Source organism: Plectropomus leopardus, chromosome 9, assembly GCF_026936395.1.
Source record: "Plectropomus leopardus strain MGB_pleo_1.0 chromosome 9, ASM2693639v1, whole genome shotgun sequence".
In the NCBI taxonomy this organism is placed as follows: domain Eukaryota; kingdom Metazoa; phylum Chordata; class Actinopteri; order Perciformes; family Serranidae; genus Plectropomus; species Plectropomus leopardus.
This window is the reverse complement of record NC_142184.1, coordinates 35644205-35671208: the sequence shown is the minus strand read 5'-3', so window position 1 is coordinate 35671208 and position 27004 is coordinate 35644205. Positions and strand designations below refer to the sequence as shown.

The 27004-nt window shown below is 37.4% G+C and overlaps 1 protein-coding gene across 3 annotated transcripts in view; it reads right to left on the bottom strand.

Annotated features, from left to right (window-relative positions):
- The window catches only part of prkcz (protein kinase C, zeta), a 179044-nt gene that overhangs the window by 57145 nt on the left and 94895 nt on the right, over positions 1-27004 (bottom strand). For all 3 annotated transcript variants that reach the window (XM_042491932.2, XM_088082662.1, XM_088082661.1), the window contains 9 exons: positions 23226-23357; positions 21897-21987; positions 18353-18408; positions 17377-17571; positions 6717-6814; positions 4215-4301; positions 1093-1228; positions 834-921; positions 405-524 (listed from right to left, as the gene is read on the bottom strand). In XM_042491932.2, the coding sequence (XP_042347866.1) occupies positions 405-524; positions 834-921; positions 1093-1228; positions 4215-4301; positions 6717-6814; positions 17377-17571; positions 18353-18408; positions 21897-21987; positions 23226-23357 (1003 nt within the window). The remainder of the gene's footprint in view (positions 1-404; positions 525-833; positions 922-1092; positions 1229-4214; positions 4302-6716; positions 6815-17376; positions 17572-18352; positions 18409-21896; positions 21988-23225; positions 23358-27004) is intronic.

Sequence of the window (27004 nt, the reverse complement as noted above, 5' to 3'; positions counted from 1 at the left end):
TTTCCAAAGAACTTGATAAGGATATTTGCAGTTCCCAGTTGATTTAACCTTTCTGAAACACATTTTGCAGGCACACCTGATCTTTCCTCTAGAGGGCAATCTAAAGTAATTGAAATTTTCCATTTCCACTGAAAAGATGCCGACATATTCATCTCACACCAAAGTATGGACCATTGTTTGAGAAATTATGACAGCTTTTTAGAAAGTATATTTTGTGGTGTTGTTGCTTTTACAAAACAGAATTATGCCTCATAACCTTTAAAAAAAATAGAAACAATTAGTATAGACAAAAAATCCTGTCTGTATAAACACATGTACAAATGTTCAGTAAAAAGTCAAGTATTCCAGCAAATGGTTTAAAAATGACCACTAGTCTCTCCCAGTTCAATGGCCTTCTGCCTCACCTTGAAAGAGGTACTCCTCTGTGTTCATGTCAGGATTGTCGGTGATAATGTCGAATGGGGACCTCCCAGCCATCATCTCAAACATCAGCACGCCCAGGGCCCACCAGTCCACGCTGAAGCCTGGGAGGGCACACAGCGGTAAGATGAGCTATTCCTTTAAATATACATCATGTGTGGCATGAAAACACTGAAGAACTTTCTCTTTTATTTCTTTTATCTCCTGTCTCTAAGGACCTCTGTAGCTGCCACTCAGCCTACAAAAGTTGCCTGATGCAGTTTATGCGGCACAGTGCAGGATTTTAGTCCATCTTTCATTGCCTTTTTATTAAAACTTTAACCTTCACCATCAGTAGCTTAGAAAAATTACCATTTGTTGAGATCAACGTTTGAACATGAACTGATCCAACCCTGTGTGACTCCAGTACTCACCGTAGTCCTCTCCTCTCAGGATCTCAGGTGCTATGTAGTTGGGTGTTCCACAGAAGGTACTAGTGGTGTCACCTGGTCTGATCCCCTCCTGAATGATAAAAGATAAAAAGGTATGACATGCGGAGACATGAATGGTGGTCAAAAAAACAAAGACAGAGGCCTTGTTAGTACTTCCAGTCAATACAGATCTGCTGCATTATTGAAAACCCTATGCCAGCCATCCGCACAGTTCACCGAAATAAATCAATACGTGTCTTACCTTGCACATGCCATAGTCTGTGAGCTTGATGTGTCCCTCATGATCTAAGAGTACGTTGTCCAGCTTCAGGTCACGGTAGATGATGCCCTTTTCATGCAGGAAGTTCAGAGCGATACAGATTTCAGCAGCATAAAATCTGAGAAGGAGAATAAGGAGAAAATTATGTGTCTGACCTGTCCGCTTGTGCCTCACTCTGGCCAAAGATGTCGTCTTGTACAGAGAAAAAAAAACAGCATCTATAATGCCCTCGGTAGCTGCGCATGTTGTGTTGGTCTCATATGACCATCATACTCACAATGGTCATTAATTAGCAGCAGAGTCAAACAGGGCTTGAAATGCAAAATACATTTTCATATTGTCATTTTCCAATTTACTGCTCCAGTAGTCCTGTGACCGTGGTGAGAAGAAAAAAAGTAGCTTTGCACAGTCTTGCACAGCTCCAGGTGAAAAATATCTTGCAAGCATGGCAGTTCTATCCATAATGGTCCTGTCACGTTTGAATAAAGCCAATGCAAAGCTTTTATGCGACAAAGACCTGTCTGAATGTTAAATAGCCATGACTTTAAAAAGCTAGAAAGGCCAGTGTTACAGATTCTATGTCTGCAAAGGACTTATTGATGAGACTGCCATAGTTACTGAGCCCATTCATGCCCCCAGAGGGTGAACCTTTTTCATTTTCAACACACTAAGAGCTTCAACACACTATGAACTGTTCTCATTCCCAGTTCATCAAATGCTGACACATTTTTTATGTTCCTCTGCATCTGACAGACACGCACAGTGCAACCTTTGGGGCAGGGGTCGGCAACCTTGGCGATGCGTGGTACCATTTGCACAACATAGCTTTATGGCACAATAGCAATAAATGTGCTTAATAGATTGCTGAAATATTATAGTGCAGGTTTCTCACATTAATTTATTTGTGGCAGCCCATCTTGTAACAACATCTGCCACCAGATATTGATTTTCAATTTTTGCAGCTGGAGCATTCATTGAGAGCTACTGTTCTGTTATACATTGCATGCATACTCTGGGCACAGATGGAGCAGCACAACACCAGGCACTGTGAAAGTGAAATTCAACTGTTCATTGCTCTGGGTCTACAACAGATCAGTTATCCACCCCTAATCCCACTCAATGGATGTGAATGTGAATGGCACACCACGTTTGGTGGTCATAGTGAGATGCTGTGATTGGATTACAAAGAAGGAGCTGCTTACAACAACAGAAGGTGAGGACATAGCCAAGTGTTTAGGGAGCATTTTGAGAAGCAAGGGAGTCAAATAATCTTATGATGTAACAGACAGATCACCAAGAAATCTGCTTAACACGTACATGCTGGCCTCTGTTAACTCCGTGGCCTTTATGCTACTAACAAGCTCACAGCAAACTTTAGGGTCCTTCTCTGGTGTCAATCAGACGATCGAAATTGGCATGACATGGTTTGACCTGCGCCAACAGTCACAATAGAAAAGCCCCCCTCATTAGCCCCACTGCTGGCTACAGCTTCTAGATGGTATTTTTGCCTGAAGGCTTTTTTTATGATGTTCGGCACACTGTCACTGTGCTTCTAAATCATCACTCCGAGCCTGCACCCTGGAATGGTGCGATTACTGTATGTCAATACAGAAACACAAAAATAATGGAGCACATTTGGTTATTTCCAATTGATCACTGAGTTCTGCAGTAAACAGGGCTTTCATAAGTAGATTTATGTTACTAAGATTGTTCTGCTTATTACTAAACAAAGGCATATTTATAGCAAGCATCACCCTTAAATCCCTCTAGTTTTGACCATGATTTGATGTAGTTGCTGTGTGTCTTTGGTGAGTCAGAAGCATTTCCTGTCCTTGTGTAGGTAGTGTGTATTCTGTCTCTAGGAGATAAGCCTTCATTAACAGTGACGAGCCTCTCTGTCTGCCTGCTGTAAACCTCTGATTGTCAAATACTGAGGCAAAGACTGGAGTGGAGAGATGTTTGATGGAGAAATCACAAATCCCACACGGCTCCCCCACGTTTTTGCCGTGACAGCCTCCATTGTACACCGTTGTTTCATTGCTGGCATCAGACTGATAGAAGCTGCGTCCTATCGGCAGCACCATCCACCCCCCCCACACAGGGCCGCCTCCCCCACGGCGCGGGGGAATGCGGCAGGGCTCTCTCTAAGAGCGCTGCTCATGAATATGTACAATCATTATGAGTGATTAACATGCTGCTTTGCATATGTACAGCCACTGTCTCCAGAATACAGATTGTAGGGGCCGATAGGGGCCCAACGGTGCCTCTCTAAATTACCCAGCCTTTGATCCAGCATTTATCAGAGCCGCAGTTGGAATGCCCCGCAAGTAGACAGGCACAATGAATTATGGGTGCTCATTATATTTCTCAGAGGTGGAAAAATAAGTGTTAGGTTGGATTTCAGCAGCGCTGCCACGTCCACGAGGAGCTGCTAAAGCATCCCATTAAGCATACGGCACATCTGTGAGGAGTGCTTAGATGTTGTTGAGGAAGATTTTAGCCGGAGTCCTGGAGGCCTCGCTGCAACTTGCTACTGAGATTTTTTTTTATTACAGTACAGCATTTGAGAAAGGCCAAATGATAAAGTCACCTTTCTTCCACCTGCACCTCTAACATCACCGATATGAGCTCCTAACAAACGAGGGTAGATGAGATAGGTTTCTATATACAGAAACAGGATTTTTCAGCCCATTCTCGTCAAAAAGGCCCACGGATGCTTTGTCACACCCCTCAGCGTGTGACATTGACACCAACGGTACCCATGACATTTCAATTTGATGCTAGTCCCATACAGTTTTTTGGTGTCATTAGATTGCTTATCAAGACGATCTGGTAAGAATGTCTTTGCCTTGTCATTTTGGACTTCATAACTGTTTTAAAATGCAAATAATTGAATTGAAAACATGATTAAAAAATGTGATTAACTATTGAAATTCTGCAATTAATTGCAATTTAAAAAATTAAGAGCTATAGTTGCAATGTGTTTCAGCTATGTGTCACAAAGACATGCTAAAGGGTTCCCTTTTCATTACTATGAGACACCAAGGTGCATGACAAAGATTCTGTATTTGACAATCTGCAATAAGAAAGGGATGGATATTTACCTTGCATGTTCCTCAGGGAGCTTCCTTTGTCGTTGCATATGAAACATCAAGTCTCCGCCGTTCACATATTCAATCACCAGAAATAACCTGGAAACCAGAGCACGATGAGAAACATACCTTAGCAGTCAGCCCAGTCGCCAGAATAAATGTTGGCATTATATATTTTTGCAAACCACCAAATACATTACATTTGTGCATTACTATGAAGTTGATATGTTAAAAGTTAACATTTCCACAATGCTGTGGTTAACATGTGGTTAACGCTAGGCACAAAAAGCACTTGTTTACGGTTAGAAAAAGATTGTGTTTTGGAGGTGTTGTTGTTTGTTGGTCTGCAGCTTGGCAGGTGTCTTGCCTGAATTTCTATTTAACCAACATTCACCTCCATCACCAGGTGACAGTCAACTCATAAACTAAGTCACTTTAGAAACACTGATATGATACCTATGAAATGTACAAATGTAACATATTTGTGGCTTGCGAAACATGTCAACATTTTCCTCTGGCCACTGGGCTGCAGCAGTGTGTTTTTTGTGGTGAGCCTCTAAAAAGTACATCCAAAAACTAGCTGAATGCATTAAGGAACCGCACTATTCAATGAACCAAAAGCATCCAGCAGAAATAGCAATTGAAGTGTATTCCTCTCAGGTCCGGAAAAATAAATGTAAAAACTGAACCTGACTATGCTAAGTGACGTCTGCGTGAGACTGAACATGCAGTTAGGGTCCTTTTTGTCCAAATGTCCATCGACATGTATACGTCAACATGTGTTTTTAACCTTGTAAATCCTGGGCAAATTGGTCGATTTCAGGACTATTGCAGGGCATAGTTTTAAATTAGCTTTTAAAAAAAGTTACAATAAAATTACCTGACAATCGGACACAAAAGAACAAAAACAAACAAGAAAATGACCACCCAAAATGCTGAAATTTATTTTGAAAACATATGTACAATTTCTTTCTTCAACATAATTTTCAAATTAAAATAAATTAATTACAAATATTTTCTCTATAGTTTTCTAGACATTTTTCTTCTTTAAAAAAAAGTCTTCAAAGGGTTAATCAATCTGATGATCAGCCCAGAATGACACAACTTGTAAATAGGTCAATTCATTGTTGGTTTTTGTCTATTCAGAGGATTTATTTGGAAAATTAAAAACAAAAGACAACCTAATGCCAGCCTTTAATGCCCTGTAGCAAATGCATGTAGATGTAGAATATGCTTTCAAAAGAAAAACACTGATTTGAATTAAAGTGACAAGCAGCACATGTAATCTTTTATATCTGATATTGATTAATTCATTCATTTTCCGTAACCGCTTGTCCTCGCAAAGGTTGCGGGGTGGGGGTGGGGGGGCTGGAGCCAATCACAGCTGTGAGCCGACAGGGGCCGACTTGTATAGACAGACAACCTTTCACACTCACAGTCACACCTAAGGGCAATTTAGAGTCACCAATGTGGAATGTGGGAGAAAGCCGGAGAACCCGGAGAGAACCCACGCAGACACAGGGAGAACATGCAGACTCCACACAGAAGGGCCCCGCCCACGGACCGAACCCCATTCTAGCCCTGGTTCGAACCAGGGACACTCTTGCTGTGAGGCAACAGTGCTTACCACGATGCTACCGTGCCACCCTTATAGCTGATATACTAGTGACATTTCATAAAGACCTTTTTTTACCTGCCGGGCATATTATGATGTTTTTCTTTATTACATTTCTAAAAGAGCTGCTGATAACCATTTGAAACCTGGATTGGCATCAGTTTTCTTGTGTGGTGTCAAGGCGCTTTTCACAAGCTATTTGACCCTTTGAAACCTGAGCAAATTGGTTTTTAAAACATGGGGCAAAAGGCAATGAGCAACTTGGCAAGAAATGTCCCACAAATTAAAAGAAATAGGTGAAAGATGATGAGAAAATCACTTAAAAATGCATTTTAAAAGGAGGGTAAGATATAAGAAAATTATCCCAAAAAATAGAGAAAATGTACCCCAAAAATTATATTTATAAATACAATAACTTTATATTTATAATTATGTCACAAAAATATAACTTTCTGCTCTTTTTTGGCAATGTCTTGTCAAGTTGCTTGTTGTCCTTTCCCCATGTTTTTGAAAGAAATCAAACCAATTCACTCAGGTTTCAAAGGGCTAAGGTAATAAAAACCTTCTAACACATTACTTTAATCCGTTCATGGCATAAAAAAAATCTTAAAATCTTTTTAAAAAATTTTAAATTACAAAATGTTGATATTGTTGTTTTTGTGATATCTACGTAACTGTATAACTATAATGTATTTGGACCACAAGAACTACAGTTGTAAACTGGCATGAAATTATATAAATACACCAGCTTTACCCTTTACCCTTTAAAGAACGGACCATCATCATAAAGTAATATTTCATATGACTAAAAGGAACTACTGTCAGGTCGTATGAGCTGCGAGTGAAATGCATTGGCTTTAACATTTACAGAATGAGTGTGAGCCTCATCATGCTCTTACCGACTTTCTGTCTGGAAACAGGAGTGGAGGCCTACTAAGAATGGATTGGTGGACGCCTGCTCAAACACGTGCTTCTCTGTCTGAACCCAGTCAATATCCTGCAGAGATGAAGAAGACAGACGGAGACAGAGGAAAGATCATGTATTAACAATCAATCTGTCTTATCAATAGACCCTCTGTGATTAAATAGACAGAGGGAGACACACCATGCCACAGATTAAAAAAACAAAGAAAAACAGTCAGTCTGGAGAACAATCCTCAACCCCCTTCCTGTGAAGACGGTGGACCTTGGATGGTGTGACAAAAGACATCTGGTCCAACAGTTAGTCACTGACACAAAATAAGGCTCAACATCATCTCATCATCATTTAAAAATGACACCAAGACAGAGATCTGTATCTATATCTATATATCTTTACTTATACAAGTCGCTGCAACAAGAAATGCTTTAAAAGTTGAATTGTCCCAAGAATGTATGAAAGGTGCGGATTTTACAGTTTGAATGGGCTTACTAGCTGAAAGTATGAATGAGCAGATAAGGTTAAATAATGAATAAAAAATGTGAAAATGTGTCAATTCTGACCATTCTCTCTATTCATTTGAATGTCGATTTTTTTCCCAGAATATTTCTGACAGTATGAAAGGTGTGAATGATGAAAGTATTACAATAATGTCTAATTTTGATGTTTGATGTTTTCTTTGTCAAAAATTCAAAAAATCCAAAAACAATAGTGCTCCTGAATCAGCATTCATCCTAACTATATTGCCATCTTTGGTTAATTCAAATGCTGTAGGTTGAGTGGATTATTGGCTTTAAAAGTTGAATGATACCAAGAATTAATTAAAGATGTGGAACATTTTTAAGTTTGTTAGGACTTTTGAGCTGAAAATATGAATGAGTAAATAAGATTGAAAAGGCATGAAAAAGTGTGAAAATGTGTCAATTCTGACAATTCCCTCTATTTATTTGAATGCGGAAATTTTCTCTAGAACACGTAGCGTATTTCTGAAAATATGAAAGGTATGAATGATGAAAGCATCAACAATAATGTCCTAATTGAACTTTTGATGTTTGAATGAAGTTTCTTTGTTGAAAAATGTGGAATTAATTAAGTGTCCAAAACAGCGGTGAAATAATAAAATAGAACATAAACATTTCAAGAACAATAGTGCTGCTGAATCAGCATTTACAGGCAAGTCGAAATAAACAAAGTCTAAACAAGTGGCCCTTGCAGCTGTCTTTTAAATTGTCCAGATTTCCATCCAAAGGGAGAGAGTTTCAAAGTTTAGGAGCTTCAACATTCAATGGTGCAATTTTCTCTAATAGCTTTAAATACTGTTTCCTACTTTGATTTACTTAATAATGAAATAATAATAATAATGAATTGTATTGTATATGGCCTTTTATACAATTTTAAAATCTAAATTTGCAAGGTGAGAATTCACTACAGCACTTAATAAGGTAAAAGTTGCTTAGAGTACATTCATGCCTCAAAGGTGTTCTCGAGTAGAGCAGCATCTGATGTTAGCTGAGCAAGAACGCCTCTGAATAATAGAGACCAACAGTGTCTTAATTCACAAACCCATTTTCTACCACTGTTATCATCCAGCTGTGGTTTTATTAGGTGGTTTTTTAGAGAGCTGTGAGAGTGGATGTTTTATGCAGATTCAAAGTGTCATTAATGTGATGATGGTTAATGTTTTATGTGATCTACAATACAGTGTTTCTAAAATGTGAGTTCCCCATGCTGTGTTTCAACACCATATGGTTAATTTATGACATCACAATAAAGACCTCATATTGTGCACTTGATACCAAATTCCTTCTGGTCAGCTCATTATCACTTGAGGAATTGATAATTATGCAGAACATGCCGTAACAACACATCGCGCATTGGTCACTTGAGCTGCTTTAGTAGTTTGTAGAGTGTCTGTGAGAGCTCTTACACGCTTCCTTTGATGTCAGCCAATAGACAACTAAAGAGATGAATTATTAAACTAATGTGCATGATTAGAGCCATGAATAAATTAATCTGCTATCACAAGAGGAGGATTGTTTCATTAAATCCTATTTATTAGGGCCAAATTTCATCCGTCTCATAGAGTCAAATTTGGTTAGTTAGTGTGCAGAAAAGAAAAAAATGCATGAGGTGAAGAGGGAAGTGAAGGCTTAAAGCTTGCGATGTGGTTTATGTTGTTCTAGATGAGCTGTGCATCACTCTGGTCTGTGATCCTCGGTCTGCCTACATGAGCCTACTGGTTTCTGTGTCATATGTTCAGCAATGGTGCCATCTAGTGGGCTTATACAACACAAACAAGGCAAAGTTTGCAGGATGCAGCACCGACAATCTTTTTCAATTTGTCCTTGATTCTTTTGTGTTTAAGTCCTTTAAAAGGAGAGTTTTTCAGAGTATGCAAAACACGTGTTCAGTTACTAGTTTATTACAGTAATGAACTGGGCAGAGGTGCAGCAGCCTGCAGATCATTTTGTCAACCCATACAGAACCCAATGATGTTACAAACACACACACACACACAATGTTGTAACGATAGATTTCTACTGCACTCATCAATAATTACAAAAAAATGTTTTTGATAGGAATTTTACTATATTAAGATTCTTCATCCACTGGAAAATACACAATTTATAATTTTTCTAATGGATGAAGAATCTTTACGCAGAAAATACCTAAAATGACAATAAATGGTCCTAACAAACCTTATTAAACTATATATATATATATATATATATATATATATATATATATATATATATATATATATATATATATATATATATATATATATATATATATATATATATACACTCTTTTGTTAACGGGACTCAAAGTATTCTTAATTAAAATAATGCTAAAAATAATGTATGGAAAACCTCCTGAGGTTAATATTCTGTGAACTTAATCACTACGCTGCATTATAAGATGGTTGAATCATAGAAAATTGTATTTGAACAGTACTTCCCGGTTTAAACAGTATTACCCTGTTTGTTTTCAGGTGACACTCAGATCCATTGTCCATTCCAATGGACAGGTGTTTTTGTAAAAATCCTAAATGTTAAAGTAACATTGCATTTCATGTTTAATTTAAAAACTGTTTAAAACCAATTATGTACTTTGACAATTCGATTTATGGACTTAAATATGCCTTGCACTTCATTCTTTCATCAGGTCAGCCATACTTGTTAAGAAAGGGGGTGGAACTCTGCTGCAGTCCACTTTAGATGATGTGGAACACTGTGATTGGCCTACAGACATCCGATCAATTAAGTCTGTGCGTTTGGGTGGAGTCAGATGGAGGATATTATAGATCTAGACCTTCTTTAAAAGCAATGTCCATTGGATGGACGGGGGATCTGAACAGCAGGTTTTGCTGATGATTTGGCTTTTGTGCAAAATAAAATAACAGACCTGAAGTGCAGTCTTGGATGTCTCATAATTTGTCATTTTGAGGATACAGCACTCAAAGTTTGAAGAGAGTCTAACAGAAGTTGTGCACTAAAGTTTACAGACAATGTTTTACACAGGAACAATGATCAACTCTTTGAATGATTTTGGCCTTCATTCAGAGTAACACAATTGTTCAAAAAGTGAACCTAGTAGCACTTCTTAAGCTCATCAACACATTAAATCTTATTTATTTAATACATACACAAACAGAAAAGTAAAAACAACAGCTTGTGCTTATAAAAGAAGTTGCATGTTGGATCTATTTCTTGGTGGACAGTTGGTGCAGTGGCTGCATGCAGACTCCTTTTGTCTTATTGTCACAGTGAGGTTGTCGGGTTTGGTGCCGTTGTGTCTGTACAGAAACCAAAACCAAAATCTGACCTAACTGACTGTATGTGGTAACTAAAGCCAGAGACACTGCGCTCACTGCCCTCCATCCACTAAGAAGGAGTGGGCGAATGGTAAACAGTTGTCCGACAAAAAAGTAGTTCCAGCTCGGAAAACCACAAATTGTTATTTTGACATTTCTGTTTGCATACAGATTAAACAAACAAGACACACAATGCTAATTATTGAGACATGGGACTGAGACTCATATGTAGATATTTTTTAAATGACAAAAACTAATTTTGTCTTGCGAAAATGTTTAAAATATGTATATTTTTAATTTGGGTGAACAGACCTATAGAGAGGCTGAATATGCAGTGTTGTCATTTTTTTTTCTTGCACACTTGTGAATAAAACATGTGGTCCCACGGCAATAAGAAAACACCAGTGACGTTCAAATTAAAGGGAATCTTTGGTACTTTGGTGACTAAAACTGGTTCTGAATTGGATGAGAGTGCTGTAGAAAGCTGCGATGAAACAGACTGCCATTTAAGGCATGTTAACACAGTCGATTTGAGTGCACCAAAAGTGCTTGTTTTTGCACAGACAAGCTCAGATTATTATTAAAAACTTTTGGCAACATTATGGAAAGGATCCTGGCAGAGATGGACCTTGCTGTTTAACCAAAAACAGCCCCAAAATCATCAAGTAGACTCATATCAATATCAATAAACAGTCATTTAAGTGTGTAACTAGTTTAATTAAGGGTTAATTTCAACCAAACTAAAGCTGGTGATTGCAACAGTGGAAGAATGAACTCAGACATTTTTTGGGAGTTTCATTTTGTTTCTGTTGAATGAAGCGTGTTTTCCAATGAATGATGAGTATAAAAAAGAATTTGCAGAACATTATGATGTCATAGTGACCTTGACCTTTGACCCGTGACCACCAAAATCTGGTCAGTTCTTTAGGGAATCCAAGTGGATATTTGTGCTAAATTTGAAGAAATTCCCTCAAGGTGGTCTTGAGATATCACCTTCATGAGAGTGAAATGGATTAGGTTTGCATTGACCTTGACCTTTGACCACTGGGGTCTGAGCAGTCCATTGTTGAATCCAAGTAGACGTGCGCCAAATATGAAAAAAAAAAAAAAATCCTTTAAGGTGCTCTTGAGATATCGAGAGAATGGTCAGAACTGACACATTTTCACACCTTTTAATGCATTTTCAGCCTTATCTACTCATTCATACTTTAAACTAAAAAGTCAATTCACACTTTCAAGTGTTCCACATATTTCATACATTCTTAGTATTACTCAACTTTTAAAGCCAGCAATCCACTTTAGCATCATATTCTTGTGCTGAACACTACATACAGTGAGTTTACTAGTATTTCTGATCGTATTGAAAAATATACCTTCAGGATTTTTAAATAACTTGGTATACTGTCACACAGTGATACCGCCAAAGCCTAAAAGTTGGTACTCATTCATATGGCATCTGGTGAGTTTGGCGATTTCTGGGCTGTTTCTGCTTAAAACAAAAGGGAACTCACTCTTTAACAAAAAGTGCTATCTCCTTCCCATGATGTTGTCAGACACTTAAAATAACAATCTGAGCTTGTTAGTAGCAAAAACAAGCACTTTCAGTGTGCACACACTGATGGTGCACATGCCCCGTGTGGTTACATTGCAGCCTGCCCAGTATACAATGGTCCAGTGCTGGGTGACATTCCAGTTTCTAAAATTCCTGTTCCCATACCTTACTTAGAACACAAAAACATAAGAAAGTAAGGATTGAAAAATACAGACGCAGCCCTTTCATAATAAACATAACTGATACGTATGTCTGAATATTTCCTGCTTCAGGAGAAGCATGCAGATATTTTTACAATTAATTTCACCTCATGTTCATCTGGTGATTCACTGCTGCAAAAAGGATGTTATACCCAGATTTCATCTTCTTCTCTGAGTCATCCACTCACTTTTTCCTGCTTCCTCCTAAGCCCCTTTTCCAATTCATAAGCTCTCTGCCATTTGTATCTTTCTACCCCCACTCTTCCCCCCACCGCTTCCCTTCCATTTCTGTTATGCCCACTCCTTTCAGAAACTTCCAGTCTCTGACTCACTCATCTTCACTTCCGTCTACTCATTCCTGCTTTCAGTCTTCTTCCATCTCTCCATCTGACCCTCCCTTTCCAACTTTTATCTCTCACATTATCCCTCTTAACACCTGCCAACATAATAACAGCCCACAAACATAAATAACCACAAACATGACACAAATCTCTAGCTTTTAAGGTAATAATCCTACAAACCTTATAAATTTTCCACAAATGTAACAGTAGTTGCCTTTAACAAACACAATACGTAATTTCCTGCAAACATTATACCTACTACATTTGCAGAAAACTGTCACATTTGTGGGAAGGTGATAACCTACAAGATTTTCTAATGAGCTGACTCAAACCCTCTGGCAGATTTAAAAAAAACATTTTTCATTTTCATAAATATTTGTGGGAAGTTATTACAGTTTGTAAAGCTGAAGATTATCACCCTCTCATAAACAAAACAAATTCCTGCAGATGTAATAGTTATTACACTTGTTTGAAATTTCGCATAACATTTGCAGAAGGCAACTGCTATTAAGTTTATGGAAAATGTATTGCATTTGTGGGATTGTTGCAGTAAAAGCTGCAGATTTGTGATCTGATGTTGCTTTCATATGGGTAACACAGAAATCAGCCATAGACTGTATGTAAAGATGGACAACATGACAGCTCCCTCAAAGTGTAGCTTTTCAATCTGGATCGCCCCCTGGTGTCTGACTGCAGTATAGGTCATAAAGCCCACCCCTCCATGTCAGTGAATGGATAGGCCAAACTAAAAACTCAAATATATGGCAAGTCATTTTTTCACGAAGATGGTTTGTGTCTCTGAAGGTAGTTCTCATCACCCTGATGTTTGTTCAGGTCTTTGTATTTATGATAAGTACAGTTTTACTGAGTTATTCAGCTCTACGAAAAGGGGGTCTTCCACCATGATGCACTGCTGAGACAGCCAATCCATGCACTCGCATTGAATGAAGCCGTTCGCTATTGGTCGGATGGATGTTTTGGCGGGAGGTCCACCATCATGGATATCGCTACTGTGCAGTATCCAGCTCCAATTGACATCACCAGTGGAAGATGGCAGCGGCCTGATCCAGGATATTTTAGCTTCACTTAATCATAGCAGGGGTGAAGATGCATCATCCATCTTTACACAGTCTATCAAATCAATAGTTGCAGGTGTTTCATCATGCATCTTTTGGCATAAGTGAGTGTTGGCATGAATTATCCACAAGAATGAGTCATCCAGCAATGTCACCTTGTCCTGAATCTATTTCAGGGGGTCCAGAGTTTTAAAAAAAAAGTTGGAGGATATCGCATCGCGAAGACGATTGGCTTTGCCCGTGCAGATCTAAAAAGGTGTATAAACAGCTGAACACTTTTCACCCTCTGTGCTCCTTCTTAGAAATCCATTTACGGACACAAAGCAGCAAAACGCAGAGATAACCTTTTTGTTTAAGATATATATCACAGAGATGAATCTTTCTTATCTTTTTTGTTCACTCTAATCTTTGTGTATTTGTAGTTTTAGCCATCATTCTCCTCAGTAATGAAAGCATTGTACAAGTTATCAGGGAGTGAAAAGAACAAAATAGTCACACAGTTTTAGGAGGGGAAATTTTAAGCAAAAAGTTCAAAGTACTCCTCCTTTCACTTTTTCATCCATATAAAGAGGATTAGATAACTTTTAAACATGTCCAATTATCTGACTGCTTGGTTGTCCCCAAGCTCAGCAATAACTCATGTTATTTTCTAGCCTTAATTTTTTTCTGACTTGAGGAAGCCAAAATGTTGCCACTCCTCCAATTAGAAACTGAAAGGCGTATCTTTTATTTTAATATTGCCTGTTGTCGCCGCCATTGCTCCGTCTTCTTCACGTTGCTGAGCTGTCTCTAGTCTCTGTACAGGTGAAGTAGGAAGTTGAACATGTAGTGAGTGACATGGCACGTTAAACAAGTGAAGTCAAACGAAGATTATGCCCTCTGCTGTTTAAAAAGAGTCTCGCTGTTCAGTTTCATCTCACAGATTTGAAACCTCACATATTTTTATCTATTTTCAGCTGTCTCGCAATGCACTGTTACATCTCTACTGGTCAGTACAATGTTATAAATGTTGGAATAAGCCTGAAAAATCCTATAATATTACATGCCAGCATGTTGTTGTCAAACACCAATCTAAAACTTTAAGCCCAGTGACTGCAGAGGTCCCATTTCCTCAGCATCATCAGCTCTCAGAGACTCCTCAGCCTCAAGCTAACGCTACTCTTTGATTACACTGACTTAAAAACTTAAAAGCAGAGGCACTGTGTAAAGACTAACTCATGCAGCAACTGTAGAAATACATTAAGTCTGGAGCAGCAATCATATCTGGACAGACATAAAATAAGATTTGTGCTAGGGAAAGCTGTTGATGCTGTGCTTGGTAGCTTTCATGAAAAAATAACTTTATCATATTTGCTAAATCTGTCACTGTATTCTGACAGTACACTGTAAAATCAGAGAAGTTGATCTTATATTTAAAATAATCTTTGAAACCAATTGCCTTAAAGAAGAGTAAATATAACTATAAATCTTAAATTATGTTAAGTTAATATCTAAGTGTTCAGTTTACTTGGAATTCCACTGTATTTACTTAATTTTGTGAAGTTGTTGCAACTTAAGTTAGTCTCAAGTTAGTCAAACTCAACTTGACCATCACAAATATGATTTTGCCAGGTAAAGTTAAGAGATCTGAGTTCTGTTTTCTTAACATGTTTAAGGAAATGCAAACATGACTGACTGGTTTGCAGCCAGCAGAATACATAATACTATATTCATAGCACAGTAAACTTGGTTTACTAAAGTAGTTTAAACTTAGAAAGATTGATTTAATTAAGTCAAATATCATTAAAGTTTAAGTAAACTTAGTAATCAGATATAAAGTGAACATGAATCAAGATTATAGTTATAGAGTTTAGAGTTATATTTACTTACATTTTTCAAGGCAATGTTGTTGTTGGATTCTTGCAAATGCCATTAGAAGCACTAACAGGAGGAGGAACATGATTTTTTCTCAAGTATAATCTGTCTCATGTACTACTGTGTGGATAAGGGCTGGGCAATATCAATATTATATTGATGTTGTGATATGAGACTAGATATTGTCTTGGATTTTGGATATGACAATATGTGTTGTCTTTTCTTGGTTTTAAATGCTGCATTACAGAAAAATGAGCTGTACTATTATTTGCCTTTACTCACTTAGACATTATATTCACATGAATGATAATTATTCATTAAAAATCTCATTGTATGAACATTTTGTAAAAGCAATAATAGGAAATCACAGGTCATTGTTGCAATATTAATATAGTGGTATTTGGTAAAAAAAAATATGGTGATAGGATATAACAGTTTCAACAAATATGATGAAAACTTGTTTTTATAAAAGTTACCTACTACTGCTTTTGTATCATATTTTACATGCTATTTGATAACTCGCATTTGTAGTTCATAGTGTTTAGACTCATAAGCACAGAAAGCATTACATACAGTATACACTTGCATTACTGAGTCTTGTTCATTACATTTCAAGGACTTAGTGATGTTGGGTAGCTACAGCATAATTGAATACTTAGCATTTACATTTATAAAAGACTGTCTGGCACTATGCTGTTGATATAAACAAAACACACAAAGTGGAAATTGAGTCAAGAGGCTTACAGTTTCCCTTTTTGTAATTTTGCATTTGAGTCATGATTACACAGTGACAACTTGCATTAAGTCTCTCTGCTGTCTGTGTCAGGTTTATAGTAAATGAGAGCTAATTTGTCATGACATCTAGATTTTTCTCATTTTAATGAAAAAAGGGTTCAAGAATTACCACGTCATAGTTGTATGCCTCAAAGAACAAATCAAGTTGTAATTACAGTTTACATTCATGTCTTGACTCATATGAGGCCTGATGGTAGTCAATGCTTCAAATGTGGATGTTGCTGCAAAGAAGCTTCAAATTCTGAAATATGGATGCTTCACACACACCTCCCCCTGCCAGCACAGAGGATCTATACAATCACGATAAAAACCCAAGATTAGTGTCACCAGTTCAGCATCTGACCAAATCTCTCCCTTTCTATTCCTGAGATATGACGTTGAATAATAGCCGAAAAAAAGTTGTTTTTTTTGCAGAACTGTCACACTGACCTTGACCTTTGAACTGTGATCACCAAAATCAATCAGTTCATCATTGAATCTAAGTAAACATTTAAAAACATTTTTTCAAGGTGTTCGTGAGACATCATGTTCATGGGAATGAAACAAATGAGGTCACAGTGACCTTGACCTTTAACCTGTGACCACTGAAATCTGATCATTTCATTATAGAATCTCAGTGGATGTTCGTGCAAAATTTAAAGAAATTCCCTCAAGGTGATCATGAGATGAAGTGTTCATGAGAATGAAACAGATAAGGTCACAGTGACCTTTACGTTTAACCTGTGACCACTGAAACCTAATCCTTTCATTGTTGAATATAAGTGGACATTTGCACCAAATTCCCTAAAGGTGTTTTTGAGATATAGTGTTAATGAGAATGGAATGGACAGACGGACAACCCAAACACTTGTTGCCTTCAGCAACAGCTAACGGCACAGACCCAGAAAAACATGCAACCTTGGTTAACGCCATTCTGAGACAACAGCAGAGAACACTTATTTCTCTGCCTATCTTCCCCGCCCCTGTCTCACATCGTTGACATCCCAAAACTACTCAGTGTCTCACCTCATCATCGTGGACCAGCTCCTTCTTCACCACCTTCATGGCATACGCCTGCTTGTTTTTCTTTAATCGAACCAGCAGGACCTTGGCGTAGCTTCCACGGCCGATCACTCGGATCAGGTCAAAGTCACCCAGCCCAAGAGCCAACCCCGGGGAAAGCTTGATGCCATCGATGCCATCCACTACTGCTTTGATGTCCTAAAGGTGAAAGAGGTCAGAATGGTGTGAGTGACTTGATACACTTACAATAAATATGAATGGTTAGAGTTTAACCTTTTGAAACATGAACAAATTAGTTTGATTTCTTTCAAAGACGCAGGAAGAAGGCAATGAGCAATGGAAGAAGAAATGACCCAAAAATTAGCAACAAATTTGTTTTTAAAAAAAAGAAAATCACATGAAAAACTGTAAAAATAAATAAATAAATAAACAGAACGTAAAAGCGCTAAAAAATGTTAAAAATCCTGTAAGATCATATTGAATGTGTAATTATGGTAATTATAAAATACAGGTTTTCCTTTTTTCCCCTTCTTTCCCTAGACAGTTTTCCCTATCTTTTCCCTAACAATTAATTTTCTAAATCTACGAATTTCTTGTAAGTTGTGGATCATTTCTTGACTAGTTGCTCATTCCTTTTTCTCCCACATTTTTAAAAGAAATTGCACCATTTTGCTCCAGTTCTTAAGGGTTAAATACTTGTAAAAGGCACCTGAAAGTAGCAAAAGCATAATGATGGCAATGCAGATCTCAAAGGGTAAAGTTTAAATATATCTAAGCTCAAGTTTCAGTTAGAATAACTAAAACTTGCTATGTTTTCCAAATCATTCTAAAAAAAAGATTTGTAAAATTGGTATTGTATTAAAAAGACATCATAACAACTAAAAAGCAAACTAAAAAATGCAACAAAAAAAATGACCCTGCAAACTTTTCATAAACGAATGAAAAAGTCAGTTCTTTATTGATTCAGAGCTCTTCTCACCTCCGAATCGGCATCTTCTGTCTTATCCACTGTACAGTTGTGTGGTAAAAAAGGTACTGCAAACAACAAACACAGACAGTTACTGAGTTATGATCATGTGGAGACATCCATAATGTGACTGATCTTGATGCGCACTACTAGGTTTAACATGCTGTTCTTCTTTTGGCCAGCAGAGGGAGGTAGAGTACACAGAATCAAGTCCAGCTGTCCACAGATAAAACAAACTAGGTCAATCCACAGAGCATCTCATATCAGGGAGCCCCAAACAGACCCCACATCAGTCCAGAGTCTCCTTTTAACAGGATTTACGCCTCTGTTCTACGGCATCCCATCAGAGAACACTAATGTGCTTAGATAACAGTGGAGAGTTACAAAGTTACATAAGTGATGATAGTGAGAGTGAGGTGAAGCTAACAGGGTCTAAAGTAACCTTTTCAACAGTGTATCCATTCTGTACTTCGTTTGTTTGGGATTACATCATGTGCATGTACTGTACTGTACATGTAAGATACAGTGCGAATATTGTCATTAGCACCACAGAGGAAACATTTCCTGTCAGATCCTTCTGTAGCTCAATTCACAGCTCTGTCTCTGCTAATTTACACCCATGGGAGCTGTATGTATATATGCAACTTGTATATATTTTTTAAACTGTCATATGGTTTTCACTGCCACACTGCTTGAGATGTGAGGGGGAGATTATGGACTTGACGAAAACCTGAAAGAAGGTTTCCATTAACCCTCAAACTGCGCAAATTAAAATTGCAAACATAAAATGTATCTAACCGAAACGTCAATTTTGAAAAAAGAACTTGCATTTATCACATTAAAAAAAAAGAATTTCATGCTTGCATGAGGTGGTATTTCAGGTGATTTGAAAAAACTGCAATGGAAACATTTTTTTGGCTTTTCTAGGTCACATGATGCTATGGCTATGTGCTTGTCAGTAACAACTGGCTCCCTCATGATGCAGCAGGAGCTACAAGAGGTGTTACTACATCAAATAACTGGAAGTTTTGAATCCACAATTATAAAATATAATGGGGCTTGTCTTTTCATTATCGCTCCATAACACACCTACATTGGAAATAATGACGGCTAGTGCGATGGCTGCAATAGAAATAAAGCTGCAAATGTTTTCAATATTATCAACATGCTTCTTGTTATGGGTAGAGGAGAAGTCGCAGAACATCACTCAGTGGAAACACATCTTACATCTCACAACTGTCTTTATCGACATTTTGAAAATATCACTCAAGTTTTGTACAAATCTGGAATGAAATCTAACCTAGCGAGCTTATTTCAAGAGATTTTAGAGTGGTCTACATGTCAGGCCAGTCTATATTTTGCTCGTAGATTGGTCAAATGTAAGACAGCTTCACACAAAGAAAGGCTTAGCTAAGCCTTAAGGGTAAGCCATCCTGCTCCTGGACTAAGGGCCCCATCACACATGAGCGAATGCAGGTGAGTGACCACCACATGCTGAGGTGAATGAGGCAGTGCTGGCCATGACAAACACAGAAGCATAGCTTGCTAGTTAATATTAGCTAATGAGATGTTACTGGTATATTTTCTACTGTCTTATGTTCTGTCTCCTGACTCACTGCCAGCCAGGCTACATCTCTCATGCAGGGCAGTTTGTATTTCTTATGGCCAATATCATACAATATTGGCTAGTTAGACTCAGCACCCATCTTTGGGCCTCATGCTAGAAACTATGTACACACAAATTTTCTCTTATTTTTGCTCGTATTCACAATTTGTTCTTCTTTTGTTAGTATTATCCACCGATTTTTGGGATCTCACTTTTACAGTCCACCAATGATACAAAAATATCATTTAGTCAAATGTAGATTAGGTTTTTTGAGTAAGTACAATAATTTGGATTATTTATTTAATCAGGATTAAAGAAACAGTACTTTTCTTGTTGCATTGATTCCAATGACTGTAATTTCAGTCCTTATATGTCTCTCTGCTGACCAGTGGTGGAATGTAACTGAGTACATTTACTCAAGGACTGTACTTAAATACAAATCTGAGGAACTTCTACATTACTTGAGTATTTTAATCTCGCACCACTTTCCACTCAGCTTCACTTCAGAGGGAAATATTTTACTTTTTACTCCACTACTATTATTTGAGGTAGTACCAGTGACAAAACAGGCCTGTGTTAAACGTAAAGACGGACAGACGTGACCATGGGTGAGGTGGTGTGATGTTTTGGTTACATATTATGTTGGTGACCACGCCACAGAAGATTTAAAAATCAGCTGTTAGCAACTAGCAGCTAACTCAAAAAAGAAGAATAGAGTCCATAAATGTCCGCAAATTATGATTGTTATACCTGAGATTTAGAAGCTCCTTACCCTTCAAGCAGAGGATGATATCAGCCGCCATGTAGCAGAGAAGGTAAATGATTGTGACTGACTTGTTATGCCTTTGTTATTGTTTATTGTTTAGTTATATGTGACACTAGAGGCCGACGCGGTTGTGTTACATGTCACACTCATCATGTCTCTTGATCACAGGATGCAGTGATGCAGTGTGTAGTCACACGCTGGAGCAGAATGATGCCACCACTGATAGATTCTGTGTTAAAGTACACATGCGGAACAAAGACGGGACTTTGTGGCAAAAGTTGCATCATATGAACAAATCTCTCTCAGCTGTGTGGACAGGACTGAGAAATATGCGGCAAAGTGGAGAACTTACTTGGAGTACATCACTGATGTAGACAGATCGTGAAGTAAATCGCAAAATTTGTGCATCATTAAATGACTCATGTACATATATGCATAAATCAAATTTTGATTTGGTGAGCATAGATGATCTTGTTTCTGTGGAAACAAGTTGAAGGTCAGATATTTTAGTGGATATGCACAGAAGAAAAACACATTTTTGAGTGGAGGAGGACTAGGTCGTACTCTGACTTGTGTTAGATAATTTATCATTTTTCCAGTGTGAACACTCCACATACTTGGTGATCACCTGCTTAGAATGAGTATCCAGTATGGATTTGATCAGAGAAAGAGAAATATGTGAACAATGTGTTGCAGGAGCTTATCTACAAACACATTGTCAAAGTCAAGTATGGAAGCACAAACTCAAAGTGTTAAAGTCAAGGACGCTTTTCCTACAGGTCTAATAAAACAGTGCAGGGAGACATTTTTCATTTTGATGTGACCAGACAGCCATAGAATTATGCATGAATTATGTTCAGGTGCTGTATCCTGGTAATATCATCCCTCACCGTGACACTGAACTATCTTTTATCAAACTGCTCATGCCTTACATTAACATATTAAGTTCACTGGATTCACACTTGCTTTTTTCTCTTGCAAAATTACCAAGTCTAAATCTTACAGATGCTTCAGCTAATTATCAGTTCTCCTCATAATTCTGTCATCATCACCTTATTCACGGTTCTGTACTCAGTTGGCAAAGCTGAAGTCAGAAGATGTACTGTAAATACTGATGATTTCTCTGACATAATAAAACTGGACCCAATAACATGAATTGTTAAAAACAGATACATAGGTCTTACTTCCATCTGTGTCCTCTGTGTCATCTGGTGGAAGGTCCACTTCTTCACTCTTGGCATCTGAAGGGGGCTCCTGTGATGGCATGGCTGGATCCTGGAGAGAGCAATTCATAAGTCCGCCTAAACATCCCCTGACATATTCTCCCAAATACACACTGAAATACCCACTCATGGTTTTACACTCCGTGTTCATGCATTTGGCATTCATTTTGACAAGATTGTGTATTTTTATTTAATCTTTGAATTTCCAGCTCAGTTCCTACAATAAGTCTAAAACACACTGTGGAAATTAAATTGTTACATTGATACTGTTAAATGCAAAAAATGCTCCATTGAAACCCATTCAAACTGACATTTTTGATCCCACAGCCATCAAAGAATAAAACATACATTGTATGATGTATTCTGGGCTTTTGCCTTGGAATTTGTCATTTTTACTATTTTCCATCTGATGGTGTAATTTTTACCATGTTTGGCATATGGAGAAAATACATGCTGTTTTCATTAGGTGCGCTGTCACAATCAATGTTGCTGCTTATCAATGACATATTCCAGAATGTGATCATCTGGAAAACTTTTTTTTTTAATCTACTTAGCATGTAGTATATTTAAAATAATGTCATTTTTGTTTTTTAACTAAAAACATAGTAACATCATGACACAAACTTGACATTTAAAGGGTTAAAATTCTGAAAAATAAGGTAAGGTAAGGTAGGGTAGATTTATTGGTCATTTTTAGACAACGTTTAAAAAATGAAATTTCACTGGTCCTTGATCCTGCTGTGAATGAATATTTATGATGAAATTTATGATTAGGACTGATGTTGGTTAAAAAACGCATGATCTGAGTGTGTGCCGTATTAAATTGATTCCCGATGGGGTCTTTCATGTGCTTTGAACGTAAGTAAGGTATAAAAAGCATCTAAATGGAGCTTGTTTAGTGCTATATAGATAAAAGTTATTATTATTATTATTATTATTATTATATCAAAACCAAAATCTTTTCCCAAACTCAGCCAAGTATGTTTTTTGTTCTCAAAACCTATCCAGGTGTTTTTCTAAAATTTCTAAATGTAATCAAACTGCTAAACTTTTACAAATAAAACTGCTACTCTTTGTACCAGACTTCACATTGATTTGGTTTTTGTGTTGCCAGCACGTTATTTTAGCCTATTTCCTGCCACTACCACATTTGTGTTAAAAGGTGTCCTTTTCATATACTTGTGTGAGCCTGTGTTGTGGTAGCCTGATTCCAGAGTTTGCTGAGAGTGTGTGCTGGTGTCTGTTACGACAGGCTGCTGCTTGCTGCTGGGGACAAGATGAAGTACTCACCATAAGCCTTTGGCAGGTCTGAGGGATGAGTCGGTGACAGCGCTTATGGACCAGAAGTTTGCAGTTGATACACTTGTAGCCCTGCCTGCCCAGCCCCCATATCCTTTCACTACAGTGGCCACAGTAGGCTTTCTGGAAGACACACACAGGACAGGACACAGTCTTAGCTCAGTCTTTGAATCACACACTGACTCATATAAGCACTATTGATTTTTCATCAAAGATTAATTAACAGCAACAACTGACCGATATATTAATGTAGTGAACATACAGTGACAGGTGAACCCTTCCAGATGAAGTCATATATCAGATTTATTACACATTTTTATTGGCATTCTTGTTATTTTATTCTTTATTTTTTTATTTTATTCATATTATTTTAACACATTTTTGTTCTGAACGCCCCTTAGTCCAAAATTTATTCTTCTTTTAACTTTGGTCTCCACCAACTTCTGAAATATATATCTGTCTCTTTAGATGATTAAAGTTCCATTACATTCACCAGCGAGTCTTAAACTGTGTGTGTCTGCTGTTTGCTGCTGAGTATGAAGTGGTCAGTGACTTTATTGAAGCTTTTTCACAGAAACCAGCTGCCTGCTGCTGCTGGAAATAGGGTTGATGAAAGCACTGAGACTGAACCAACACCAGTTGTCTCATTTCAAAGTCAAAGTCATCATTTCTACACCTTACCATGTGCCTCCTTTGCCTAATTCAAAGTTTTGTTCCAGCATGTGCATTGTTGACGTTGTTTGCAATGTGCTTGTGTTGCCTAAACCACATGCAGAGTAATCCCACCACGTGCTTATGTTGACATCACAGCTGCGGCATCCTGGAACATCAACAGCAGACGCAAAACGTTATCTAGAGGGTACCTATTAGCAGACTCTTCAAAATTACAAATAATAATTAAATCCATTGTTAACCATTTATTTATAATCATTATAATTCTGTGTTTGAAATTATTTTAAATATAAACAAATATTTTTTCTCATTTTCTGCACTTTTTTGGGGAAATTTTCTCATATGCTTTTGTTAGGATTTTTTTTTTTTCTTATCTTCAGGTAATTTTCTTGTTTGTTTGTTTTTTACTAATTTCTTGCTAATTTTTGAATCATGTGTTGTTTCTTACTGCCTTCTTCCCATGTTTTTGAAAGAAATCAGAACAATTGGCTTCGGTATCAAATGGTTAAAATGAAAATATTGATTAGTGCAGCTTTAGATTTTTTTATAGGGTAAAATATGTCTTTATTCACAAGTTAATGTTTAAAAAAATAAATGTTATGAGTACAGAAACTCATGCATCATATTAATATATTGGTTAGTGACATTTTTCACATATTACTCAGTACTGTTGGAACACACAGTATTTTGACTTTGTGGCTTTCAAATTCTTTCATCCTTTTTGTATTTAAGATAAGATAAGATAAGATAAGATAAGATAAGATAAGATAAGATAAGATAAGATAAGATAAGATAAGATAAGATAAACTTTATTGTCCCAAAGGACTTTTGTCTAGGGCAAAAGTGTTGAGCACAGTTGCAGAATACATAATAAAACGAAAACCAACAAGACAAACAAACACATCAACAGCACAGATAAAAGATAGATTTCATACTAACAGAGTTGCTGCAGACCCCGAGTAAATGAATCAATGAATAAACAAATGGGTTTTTGAGTAATACCACTCAGATGATAAACACTGTATCTTTAGGGGATTACATAACACAGATTAACACACAGAACTGAAATTCCACAAACACATTGATAATGCTTTATGTGTGAATTACAGTGGAAACGTAATAACCAGGTCTGCCTTGGTCAAATTGATCTCTATAAGTGGATGATTATTACAACTATTTTTTCCCTTTTTCATTATTTTCATGCAGATTACCAGCTAATTGATATTTGTATATTTAGTACATGAATATAAAGTAATGAAAAAAACAGCCTGGCTTCTGAATGTTATTGACTGCTTTAAAAATGCAGCAGCTGTTGTGTTACGCAGCCATCATCAATCCACTTGACGAGGACAATTTCAACCACAGGGACTTTCCTTGTGTACGTTCATTTTCTGTCTCCATCACCAGCAGCCATAAGCCTCAAGGAGACAATGTTTTTCATCGAAATAAAATGACTTTCTTCTTTCCGTCAATAAGCACGCAGCAGCAGCCTTAGGTAGCAGGCTGACAGTAGACAGGTCACTGTTGGGCAAAGTGTCATGGAAGTAAAGAACAAAACGGAATCACTGTAGTTTTAAATTGTTTTCCTCATGTTGTCTTGTATATAAGACCAAAAATAAACACTGTAAAGGGACTACTTAATTATTATAAGTTAAGTTTTTAAACAGCATTGTGTAGGAATGATTCTATCCCAACATTTCTGATCCATAGAAGCATTTGATCACCAAAACTGTGATCACTACAAGTGGTTTCCATACTTCTCCAGTGAAGTCAGTAAACTGCTACTAATTAAAGACTTCATGGTCACTTCATGTCTGTTCCTTCCTTCTTTCTGTGTTTCATTCATTCTTTTCTTCCCTTCTCTCTCTTTCTCTCCTTCCCTTTTCTTTCTTTGTTTCTAGATGTGTTACACCTGGGAGAGAGGTGGTCTGACTGCATATGATTATTGATTGTGATGCAATTTGCTGATGTGTTGTTAAGGGTTTGTGTGCGTGCATGCGTGCATGCGTGCGTGCGTCAGTAAGTGGTTGGTTTTATGAAAACAACTGGAGAGGCAATTTTTCTGTTGGTGTTTTATTAAAAAATGTCAAAAGTCAGTCGTTCTCTCTTTCCCTCTGTCTGTCTCTTTCTTTTTCTTTCTTTCCGTCTTACTTCCTTCCTTCTTTCAAATGCAGCTCTTCCACCCAAGCAGAATGAGTTTCTCATCTATCTGTCAATGGCAACTTTTGTTGCTCTATATGTTCAACTCCAAGTTTGTGCATAAACACATTCTGCATTTCAGCATGTTATGACCTGTTATGACAAAAAGACACAAGCTTATCAATTTATTTGTATAATCAATTGATAGTTCAACAAGAGAACACTGTTTTCTTACTTTTTTCCTCACAATTTTAGCTTTAATTTTGCAAAATGAAATAGTTCTCTTCAGAAAACTTACTAGTAGTAATGTACAGACCTGTGAAATGAAACATTCAGAGGTCTTAAAGTCACACTGACTGTCACTGGTTGAGTCTGTGTGGAACGTGTTGTTAAGTTAAAGTATGCTGTGCAACTGTACCAGCTGAAAACATGTATGTTGACATGATAGTTTTTGGACTTGTTTGTACAGCTAAAGCTCTAGCCTTTATAAACTATTATCATTCCAGCTGGTCACATCCATGTACTGTACAGCAGGAACTGACTGAAGTTCACTCTGTTATGTAACACTCTCTCCAGAGTGTTTCTCCTGTCTTTGTACTGATGTTTTTAGCTTGTGTCTTACATTGCTATATTAGTACCAAAGGATGTTCAGCGTCCCTGGACATCAATAACTCTGTCACCATGATGTGTCACTGGAGACTGAACACATGCAGCGTGTGAGCTTTGGTGTATCGACAACATCCATTCACAGGGTGTGGATGCTGACAGTGGAGAGAACAAAGAGTCCCAGTCACAGCGCTCTGTTGCCATGGAAATGCTTCAGCCAGACTTCAAAGGCTTCCTTCAGTCTGTCTAATCGAACTCTGCATAGAAGTTTATGACAACATTTATACTAACTTTTGTCCTGGTCCTTTTACTTACTCTAAAACCTGACAGGAATCTGCAGTGTGAGGTCAAGA